Source organism: Spermophilus citellus (genome assembly GCF_964194105.1).
Source record: "Spermophilus citellus genome assembly, chromosome: 18".
Classification (NCBI taxonomy): Eukaryota; Metazoa; Chordata; class Mammalia; order Rodentia; family Sciuridae; genus Spermophilus; species Spermophilus citellus.
This window is the reverse complement of record NC_138200.1, coordinates 60,788,629-60,799,270: the sequence shown is the minus strand read 5'-3', so window position 1 is coordinate 60,799,270 and position 10,642 is coordinate 60,788,629. Positions and strand designations below refer to the sequence as shown.

The 10,642-nt window shown below is 43.6% G+C and overlaps 1 protein-coding gene across 1 annotated transcript; it reads right to left on the bottom strand.

The window, feature by feature from the left end:
• Window positions 1–389: 389 nt before the first annotated feature.
• Window positions 390–9,337, bottom strand: CLEC3A (C-type lectin domain family 3 member A). Its single transcript, XM_081274670.1, has 3 exons — window positions 9,126–9,337; window positions 4,804–4,887; window positions 390–2,857 (listed from the first exon to the last, which is right to left on the bottom strand). Exons 1-3 carry the CDS (start codon window positions 9,238–9,240, stop codon window positions 2,466–2,468), a joined length of 591 nt encoding a protein of 196 aa, XP_081130796.1. The 5' UTR covers window positions 9,241–9,337; the 3' UTR covers window positions 390–2,465.
• Between the last annotated feature and the right edge of the window lie 1,305 nt (window positions 9,338–10,642).

The following is a 10,642-nucleotide window of genomic DNA, read 5'->3' as shown; positions in this document are numbered from 1 at the left end:
GGGCAGCTCATAGAATTCGCAGAAAGTGACACCAGGCCTTAGGGGACTGTGATGATGAACTAAGTGCTAGGCGAACACACACATTCTCTCTCCCTCTCTCCTGCCCACCCCCATCCCCTCATTGCCCCTTCATTTCTCATCACTGTTGAGATGCCTTGGAAAGTAGGAGTTCATCTGATGCATCTTTAAGGACCACCTCCCTCCCTGATTGCATCTATTTATTGCAGGTGAAACTGTTCTCTAAATACATCTGTCACCAGTTTGGTCAAATGCAGAGTATTTTCTGCCAAGTTTATACAAACCAACGTAGTTTGAATGACTATAATGAACATATGAACACGTCCACATGGATCAGAATCCAGGCTTTATTATTGTCTGAAGAAAAGAGCTAAAACTTAATTCCAAGCACATGTAATTAAAGTTTGCAGAGCAAGATGTGATTCACAAAACAGTGAAAATTTAAAGAAACTGAATATTTGGAAGGACAGAATATATTGAATTTTTTTTTCTTAAAAACCCTCTTCCCAGAGCCTCAATTTTGTAACTTCATCTGAAGTGATGAAATTATTTTCTGCAATTTTGTTGAAGTTTCATGGGGATAGCATTTGGCAGGACAAAAAAAAAAAAAATACCTAGATGCATGGCTCTAGAATAGTGCTACCTAAATCCAACTTGCAACTTCCAAAGATAGGTTGTCTTGAAGAGTCTTAAATGATTTTTTCCGTCATCATTATATATTTAAGTATATAAAGAAAGTTTTTAAAAAGCTAACATATATATATAGGGAGACAGTAAAGATGCAAAAGGAAGGAGAAAATAGGCTTTTCCCCAGCGCTCCTGCCCCACAAGTTCTGCTGCTCTTGTCCTGCTTCAGGATTGCCCCTTTAAGGGAAAACTGATGTTATGCTGGGCATGGAATCCATCACCCATGCTACCTGCTCATGTCTTTTTGGACCCTGCCTGGGAACCCTTTTTTTTTTTTTTTAAACTGGGGTGTGGGAGTTGAAAAGAAACAGAGTTAAATCAGAACCTCCTCAGACATCATGGTCCTGAGGCAGCACACAAGACACAAGCCCAGCAGGGGAAGCAGCCACTCAAAGGACCCTGGGCTAGCAGGTGTATGGGAGGTGGGGCAGATGGAGCATGAGAGAGAAGTTGTTGGGTTACACAGCACCCAGAACCTCTTATTTAGGGAATTCTCATCCCACAAATGGACATAGCATGCATCTATAACAATGTCTGACCAATGCATGGTGGTACATGATGGTGGTCCCATAAGATTGTAATGGAGCTGAAATATGACCTTTGCCCACTGCCATGGTAGCTGCCCAAGGTCATAATGCAGGGCACTACTCATGTGTTTTGGTCATACTGGTGTAGACCAATGCACTGCTCTGTCAGTTGTATAAGATACAGCACATACAATTAGACACCGTACAGAATATTTGATAATAAATGATTTGCTGCTTTGTGTATTTATCATATGCTATGGCTTGAGGTAGCCTCATTTATCTATTTCTCCCAAGGGTCCCCAGGGTGGGAGTATTAGCAAGTGCTGTGGATCTTAAGAGATGGAGCCATATTGGAGGCCCTTACCTTGCCCTGAAGAAATTGTGGGACTCTGCCCATCCCTCCTCTCTCTTGTTGTGCAATGGTTTGAAATGTGACCATTTACTCCAACATGGCCCCTGCTTGGATATGCTGCCATCTGCCATCCTCATAAACCAAGCCAACAGGACTGCCCAGTCTTGAACTTTGAACCACCCAAACTGTGAGCTAAATAAACCTCTGTACTTCATGTGTAGACTGTGTCAGGTATCTTATAGTGATGGAAAACTGACTAATACACTATACTATCATTTTATTATTGTTTTAGAGTCCTACTTTATAGAAAAATAAGTATATGATAAGGCAGTATGCCACCTTACACCAGCAGCAGCTGCATGCATCTTGTGTTTACTGCATCTGTTGATCACATCAAGAAGCCACTTGGAGTATTTAACTTATACCACATAGGGTTGCATAAATATACACTATGATGTTCGTATCACCAGAATCGCCTCTGACATATTTCTCAGAAAGTATCCCTGTGCTAAACTTTCAAGAGAAAAATCTTCCAGGTAGCCTAAGCTTGCTTTTCTGGGTTGAAGCAGTGTGTTGTATTTTTAAACAGACTGAGTCTACACAAATGAGAGGAACAAGGAAAGAGAAAGAATATGATAGCCCGTTTCATAGATGTCATTTTAATAGCATGCACATGTCTCGATCATTATTTTCTGACCCCTTGAAGGGCAAACGCACAATGAAATATGATAGTACAATTGTCTGATCCTGTATTGCTATGGACTTTGACACTTGTGTGGCAATTTTGCAATTAGTAATTGCAATTTTGATGTATTCTTGGGGACCAGCAGCCTCTAAGTCATGTCCGATCTTGCTTGGAGGATGTATCTGCAGAGGGCCTCTTAAGGGATAGTGAACTCGCAGATGTACCTCTTGCTACTGCGGCAGGCCTCATCGCTCCATTTCCCCTGAGCCGACTGGGAGAAGAGGATGCAGTTTTCCTTCTTGCCTCCGTTGGGCTGTGCACGGTCCCAGTTGAGGAAGGAAACGGCGAATCCGTGGACATCGAGAAACTTGCCTTCTGTGACCATGTCATTGATGCCCAACCAAAAGTCATCGACGCCTGGCAGGCTCCTCTTACCATAGTCTCGGAGGGCATTGATCTCGTCGGTGTTCCTGGGTACGACCAATGTCCCTCCCTTGGAAATGCAGTCTTCATTGGCTTCATGGAAGTGCTTCGAGCTTTCCGAAGCAAGGTAGCATTTCCTGTGAACTTTTGTGCCTCGAAGACACACTGTGGGATGTGAAAGTATATACATTAATTAGCTTTTGAGTGTACCATGCCTGGCACTGGACCTGGCAGACAGCCATAAACTTGGATGGAATGGATAACATGTGAAGTGATGAGTTAATGTTTATCAGTGATTTTGTGTGTGTGTGTGTGTGTGTGTGTGCTCTGAGCACTTTACACACACAAACTCATAATAATCATGACCACCCTGTGAAGTGGTACATCATTACCCCACTTATCAGGACATTGAGGCTTAGAGAAATCCTTACTTTTCACAACTCAGCCATATCAGTAATGTAATTTGCATAGCATGTAAAATCACCTCTACACAATTCAGGTCTGCCCCACCTTCAAAGCATTTTTTTTTTTTTTTGGTGGGGGGAATACTGGGGATTGAACCAAGGGGTGCTTAACCACTGAACAACTGAACAACATCTCCAGCCATTTGTTGTTGTTGTTGTTGTTGTATTTTATTTAGACACCAGGTCTCACTGAGTTGCTTAGGGCCTCACCAAGTTGCTGAGGCTGGCTTAGCCCCTAGAGCCACTAGGATTACAGGCTTGCACCACTGTGCCCAGCTCAAAGCATAATCTTCAGCCTCTAGCTGTTTTGATACACCTGTGCATCCTAATTTATGCAGATCTGTGATATGCTGAATTTCCTTGGGACTTCTGGATTCAGATGGGATTTCAAAATGATCAAAACAAAAGCAAAAGTCTGAGTTTGTGTTTGCAGAGCCCATGTGTTTATTAAGTGGAATAACCAAGACCTTGTAATACTTTTTGGGCTACCTGGGATAAAGTAAACATAAATATAATTTTTGAGCACAGCTCCAGGGCCATGGTGCCCACCCAGCTTTAGGTCTCCTCTGATGTTTCCTAGCTGTGTAAACCTTAGATAAATTTACTTAATTTCTGTGTGTCACTTTCCTCATCTGTAAAGTGAGGATAATCATCATAGCACAAGCTGGAAGGGTCAACATAAATCAGATATTCAATTTAAGTTGTTGGTGGGTTCATAAAATAGGTGTAGTGACGGAATATGGGTAAAAGTTTACCCAAACTTTCTTTTCCTTCCGCATAAGCATTTAACTTCACTTTGACTTTCTGATTCTGTATCCCCGGAAACCTGAACAGGGGAACATGGTAGCGTGTTACTAGGAAACTTTGCTTATGGTAAAATTGACCCTGGATTGGTGACTACCTCCAGCCCGGGAGTTATAATTGCTTGATGGAAAGCTGTGACTTGTGTCTTCCCTGAAGTGTGATCTTGTACTTGGGCAAGTTCCTGTGGGGCCTTCTACACTCTGCTTTTGGAGTTGATGTGAAGGATATTGTTTCCAGGGCTGGAAGCTTTGCAGGCCAGCGCTTTTTCTGAATCTGCCCAGTGCACTCTCATTTCCTCCCTCTTGGAGACTAGCTTCTGGATGCTTGTGTGGCTACACAGGCTGTGCACAGGAACACAGGACACAGCCCAGTGGGCAAGCCTTGGCTCTCGCCTGTGTCTCTCCACAGGCATCTGATGCCCAGGGTGGCCTGGGGGAGGCCCGTGAGCCTGGTCATTTAATCTCAGTGGCTCTCCTAGTGGTACCCATGTCACATTCAGTCAATGCTGTGCTTTGGTCATTTACTACTTCCTTCACTCTGTTTCTCCACCTAGTAGAGAGGAATTACGGCCTGGCTTCTAGAATGTCTTCTTGAGCCACCTAGTTTTATTTCTGTACCACCCACATAGGGTTGGCAAATGAAGCCGATTTCCCAAAACAATCATCTCCCAGCTTTCAGGTCCTCTCACTGGAACACATCTGTGGTTTGTCCACATTTCTTTTAAGAAAAGCTGTCACCCGGAACTCGAGATGTGATCTAGGTCAGTCTGGAGCACGGGCCTGACGGGTGCTCCTCTGCTGTCCTGTGGAGGAGGTGCTGGAGGGGTGGGGGAGGACCTCTCACCTGTCTGCAGAGCTTGCATTTCCTTCAGGGCGTTGACTTCCCTCCAGAGCTTTTCAACCTGAGACTTCAGATCTCCATCCTTTTCTGGGGACATTTTAGGGTGGGATGAGGTAGATGGAAAAGAAAGCATAGGATTAAAATAAAATTCTTTAAAAAGAGCTTCAGGACGCAGAATTCAAGGCCATGGCAATTTGGAGGAAACTGGGCTGAGTGTATGAAAAACTCATGCATGAAGACAGCGTGGGCAGGAAGACGGGGGCCGGGGGGGGGGGGGGGAGGTTGATGAGGCTGTAACCCTGGGAACCCTTGCGAGATGAAGCTTCTGCCTCTCTCTCACCCCATGAGATTCCCCTTGTCACAAGTCTTTGGACTCTTCAGCTCTTGGCATGTGGGAGAACGAGAGCTGTCTCCCCTCCCTGTGCACCTGGGTTGCCCCACTCCTGCCTCCCCCCTGGCCCAGCTCACCCAACTCCTCTGAACATTTCTGATTACGCTCTAGGTTGGAATCCCGTCCGTACCCTCTTTCTTTGATTATTGTCCATTTTCTCCAGATCACTTTCTCCAATCTACATATCACCCACTTATTTCCTTCTGAATGTTTTCACTACCCAGGGCATTCCTGATGCCTAACATGATGCTAGGCCCATAATATTCATGGAATATACTTTATGGTGTATAAACTACTTTCATGTTATTTTAAGTGCTCTTTTTTTAAAAAAATGTAGTTGTAGATGGGCAGAATGCCTTTATTTTATTTGTTTATTTTTATGTGGTGCTGAGGATCGAACCCAGGGCCTCACACATTCTGGGTAAGCGCTCTACCACTGAGCCCCAGCCCCAGCCTTAATGTGCTCTTTAAAAATAGCAATTAAGTGGGGGAACTGAGATTCCTGTTGAAAAGGAGGCTCAGTGCAGGGAGCTAGGTGATGTGGTAGGTAAGTACCAGAACTCACACTCAAACTAATGTAGGACTCGATGCCATCTGTCCCTAGTATCCATTTACAGCTGATACATCTGGTCTGGTGGCTCCCAGCAGGGCTGAGCAATAAAGGATCAGGTAGAAATTCACCCATGTTAGAGATGAGCCACTTTAGCACCAACCGAGAACATTCAAGACTAAAGAATTTTCCTGGCTGTTGAACATCAACTTGGCTATGGGTAAGCAGTAACAAGTGGGTAACCTGGGCCAAATGCAAGCTCTAGAACTGTTGGGGATTCTCTTAGACATCAACAGCTTTATAACGAATTATAGTAAATCATAAACACAAATATTAAAAGCCACCATATACTGTCTTCCAGGAGACTAATTCTTTCAGTATTCCTATGAGAAAGATGCTACCATTATCTCCATTTTACAGAAGAAAAACTAGAGGCAAAGAAAATGGAACGAGCCTGCTGAAGGTCACCCAGCTAGTGAGCTGCAGAACTGGGAGTGCATTTCCCTGGCTCAAGCCTGTTTTCATCCCACCCCTCTGATCTGCTTCCACCCAGGGATTTCCTCTACTCCTTGGTCCGAGGCACAGAGCCTTTGAGTAGATGCTTAAAGCTTTATAAGAACTGTTCCCAGAAGTCTCTTTGTGGGGATGCCATACATAGAATCCATTTCATTTTTTTTAATCCTAGGATTTTTTCAGGACAGTCTGAAATCTACATGCTCACAAGCCAGATGTTTCCACATTTGGGTAAAGAAATCACCTTCTGGGGTATCCAGGGCCAGTCCCACCTCTACTTCACTTAATGCTGTACATCGATTCTTAAAGTATCAACAGCTCAGCTCAGAAATACAAGAAGACAGAGATTTTCTCCAAGGCACCATTCAAACAGGAATAGACTAAAGGGCAAACTTAGAATGCAAAGCCATCAGCTGTTGGTCCAGGCTTGCAAAGGCCTCCGAAGACTCTCTTCCAAGTTATGCTGTCAACTGGACAACTGTCATCCCCCTCACTCTTGGCTTCCGGCTCCCTTCTATTTAAATAAGTGGCCTCCACTGGGAGACTGTGAACACTGTAATTAGCACCAACACAGTGAGTTAGTATTAGGCTTCTGGGAGATCATTATGGAAGTCATTATCCAGGTGGCTTGGCTTCTGCTGCCCTCCCTTTGTTGCTAATGGGGATGAACAAAGGGATTACATTTCGCTGCAGAATTTGTATTTTAGTTATTAATGCAACACTAATTTGTTGTGACCTGGGATGTAAGTAATCACAGGAAAATCTCATGTTTGGAGCTCACTCATGGCCATTTTGAATTTCTGAAAAGGTTCCCTTTTATTTTATGAGGGTTGTTACCCAGAATTAGATATAATACGGAAATGCAAACAATGTTCCAGAAGATATGACCAATAAAACTCTTATGTTGATACTTTAAGAATCCATGTACAGTTGGTTGTCATGAGGCAGGGGCATGGCCACGCCCACACACTGAGCCTAGGGCTTGGACGGCAGAGATCTTTTGAAGAGACGAGCAGAGAATCCCATTAACCTGCAGTTCTTCTTGAAGAAACATAACATCTAGCAAGGGGATGGATATGTGTATACAAAGCACTTCCTTGGGGACACTGTACCATAAAGAGATGGATTGGAAGCCATACAGAAATTTACCAAGAGAACATTCACGACCCGCCCAAACAATGGCACAATATCTTGAATGAAATAGGTTCTCTATGGAGAGCTGTCCAGGATTTAACAGATGAATTAGATCCATTTGCCTGCCAAACATTTTGCACAGCCAATCTGGAAACATTAACACCCAATGTTTAATGGGGGTAATACTGTGACAAGGATTGGGGTAGAAAAGACGGCTTGGACTTTGGACTTCATAAACTTTTAAAATATTTTAAGCTCTTTAAAATAATACCATAGTATATGGGTGGATGGGGAAAGACCTGTTCAGAAAATATGGCTATTGCTTCACCTCCAGCAGGGTCTACTTTCTTGGATCTGATGGTGAGGAATGTTTTGGAGAGGCAATGTTTAAGTTGTGGACTCCCCAGAAAAGTATGTGTGTTGGGATGGGGGAGAAGGTGGTGGAGAGCGAGCGAGCACACATTGACATTCTCTCCCTGCATCCCTACTGGGTAACCCCCATTTTTCCTACTTTTCCCAGCAGTGAAGAGAGGTGGTCAGAAAAATCTGCCACATCACCCTGGATCATCTCTCTCTCTCTCTCTCCCTTCTTCCCCTATCCTGGTCCTCAGCTGTGTACTTCATCTACTTATTAGAAATATTGTAACCTTTCATTAAAAGGGGGAACAGGGACATGTAATCCTTTATAAGGAAAAGGTTCTACTTAGGACACCTCCCAGCAGACCTAGATTTTATAAATAAATACCCCTGGAAAGGGCCCTTTAAAATCACTAAAACAAAGCACAAGTCAAGCCCTAATGCAATCTAGACTTTTATCTTGTTGGTATTTTTTTTTCCTAATGAATCTTGGACCCCTAATGCAATCTAGACTTTTATCTTGTTGGTATTTTTTTTTCCTAATGAAGTGAAATTGGCATCAGTGCCATAAGATCCCCCTTGAAATGTCCTGAGAGGAAAATGGCTAAAAGGATGAGATGAAATGTCCCCCTGGGTCTGGCTGCTTTCTTTCTTTCTTTCTCTGTTTCAACTGCAAATACATTTTCCTAACTTTGTTCTTGACAACTTTTTTAAACCTTTTCGCCTACATCAAGTCGCCCCAAGTTTGGAATTGCTTAGAGAGTCCATTTTGTTTCCAAACATTGCACGACTTTACATGTGGACATGTAATCTTAAAGAGGAAGTTTGATGCTCTGACATGAGAAATGTAAATAGGTCGCATAGACTTTCCTAAGACGGCCAGGGAATAAACATATAAGGTAGCTAAGGACGAGAAAGGAGCTGGCAGATACCTACAGTTCTGTCCTCTGCTGCACGTTTAGTACAATCACAGTTCTTACAAACATATTTGAGGGAACTACTCGATACTTAGGAGTATTGAGTACTCCTACATAACGGTGGACTCTACTTGCCCAGTCATTCGTAATGCCCCAACTTCACGTACCCAGATGAGCGCCCTCTGAAGAACATGCCATATATCTAAGCCCACCTGATGGGTAAGCCAGAAAGTTTTTATATTACAAAGCTTTTCTTCAATAACTATAAAATCCCGCATGATTCCTTTAACTATCAAACTCTCAAGAGATTCCAAAGTTTACTCACTCGGTCCCCTGTAAAATGACATGCACATGCTGGCATTGTGCTGTCACCAGGGACAGGCTCCTGGTGGGTAGATATGAACTCACCCAGCACCTCCACACACTAAGCCCCGAGGGTGGCTGGGCTGAACAGTCCCGTTACCTTTCACTCGGCGTTTGCTGTGCTTCCTGGCTTTTAATCTGGACGTGTGGCTGGTGGTCTGGTCCAGGAGTAAGGTGATCACCAGGATACAGATCACAAATCCACTCTTTGCCATGGCTCCTGGGCAAGTCGGCGAGGCCACTCTGCCAGCCCCTCTGCAGCAGCAGCTACGGAGCAAGGAGACTGCTCGGCCACATCTTGCCCTGGGTGCCCTGGGCCAGCTTTATAAACGTGAGCGGAGGAGGTTGGCTGAGCTCCTGCTGACGAAATGTTTGAATGCCTCAGCTGGCCAGGGCATAAGGTGGCTCCTTGTTCTCGGGCCACATGTTGACTTTTTATTTATTTTAATTCTGTTTCATTTGCCTTCTCGGAGTGTATCAGAGTTCATTAAGGGTTTTGCCTGTTTTCCTATTTTTTATTTTTATTTTGTTAAATCTAAAGTCTGGGAGCCTTGGGGTCTCCTTGAAGACCCAACACTTAAGTGTTTTATGTGGAGCTCTGAAGTTTATTAAATGTTCTGGAAAATGAATTCGGTTCAGTTTCAGAGCAAAAGGTTGGAGAGACATGGAGAGAGAGAGACGTGGAGGCAGACAAACAGATCCCCAGTAGGGTGGTGAGAAAGAAACCTTAAAAAAAAAAAAAAACCTCAAAGCCAGGGAATTTACTTCTTTAATGTGCATGTGTGCATGAGAGGGATGTCACAGAATTGGGCATTTAAACTATTGTGTGTGCACATGCATGTGTCTGAATGGCTCAGGGGGACCTTAGGAATAGTTCATGCAGTGGGATTTATGGAGTGGCTCATGTGAGTAACCCATAATGCAATTTATGAGTCCTCTCTGTTAGTTTTGTGGCTGCATCAATATGTGCATGCATTCTTGAAAAATACCTTAGAGTGAAAAGAATATTAAAAAGGTGAATTACTTCCATGAGAATAATGTAAAACAACAATAATTACTTTACAAATCTCTATCACCCCACTTTTTGCCCTTGAAGCTACTTGACCCACATTAAATCATACTTTCTCCCTGCTCAGTATTAGGGACTGAACCCAGATGTGCTCTACCACTGAGCTACGTTCCCAGCCCTTTTAACATTTAATCTCAAGACAGGGTCTTGCTCAGTTGTTGAAGCTGGCCTTGAACTTTCCATCCTCCTGCCTCAGCCTCCCGAAAGCTGGGATTATAGGTATGTACCACCATGCCTGGCTTGCGGTCAAGTTTTGATGAACTCCAGGGACCTGGGCTGTGACAGTGTGCTTTGGCTTGAATACAGAAGATCAATGGGTATAAATCATTGGTCACACGATTTTTTAAATTGTTCTTTGTCATCTTTCTGGATCCTTTAGGAAGAAATTTCAAGTTACAAAACAGTAATAGAATGTACAGCATTTTTCTTGATCTGTGTTGCACCCTTACATGGACAAGGTGTCTTTCTTCTTCAAAATAATTCTATATTAAGACTCTTCTTCTTTCCCAGTGACACCTCTGACACCTTGTTGATTTGGTTTTTCTTTG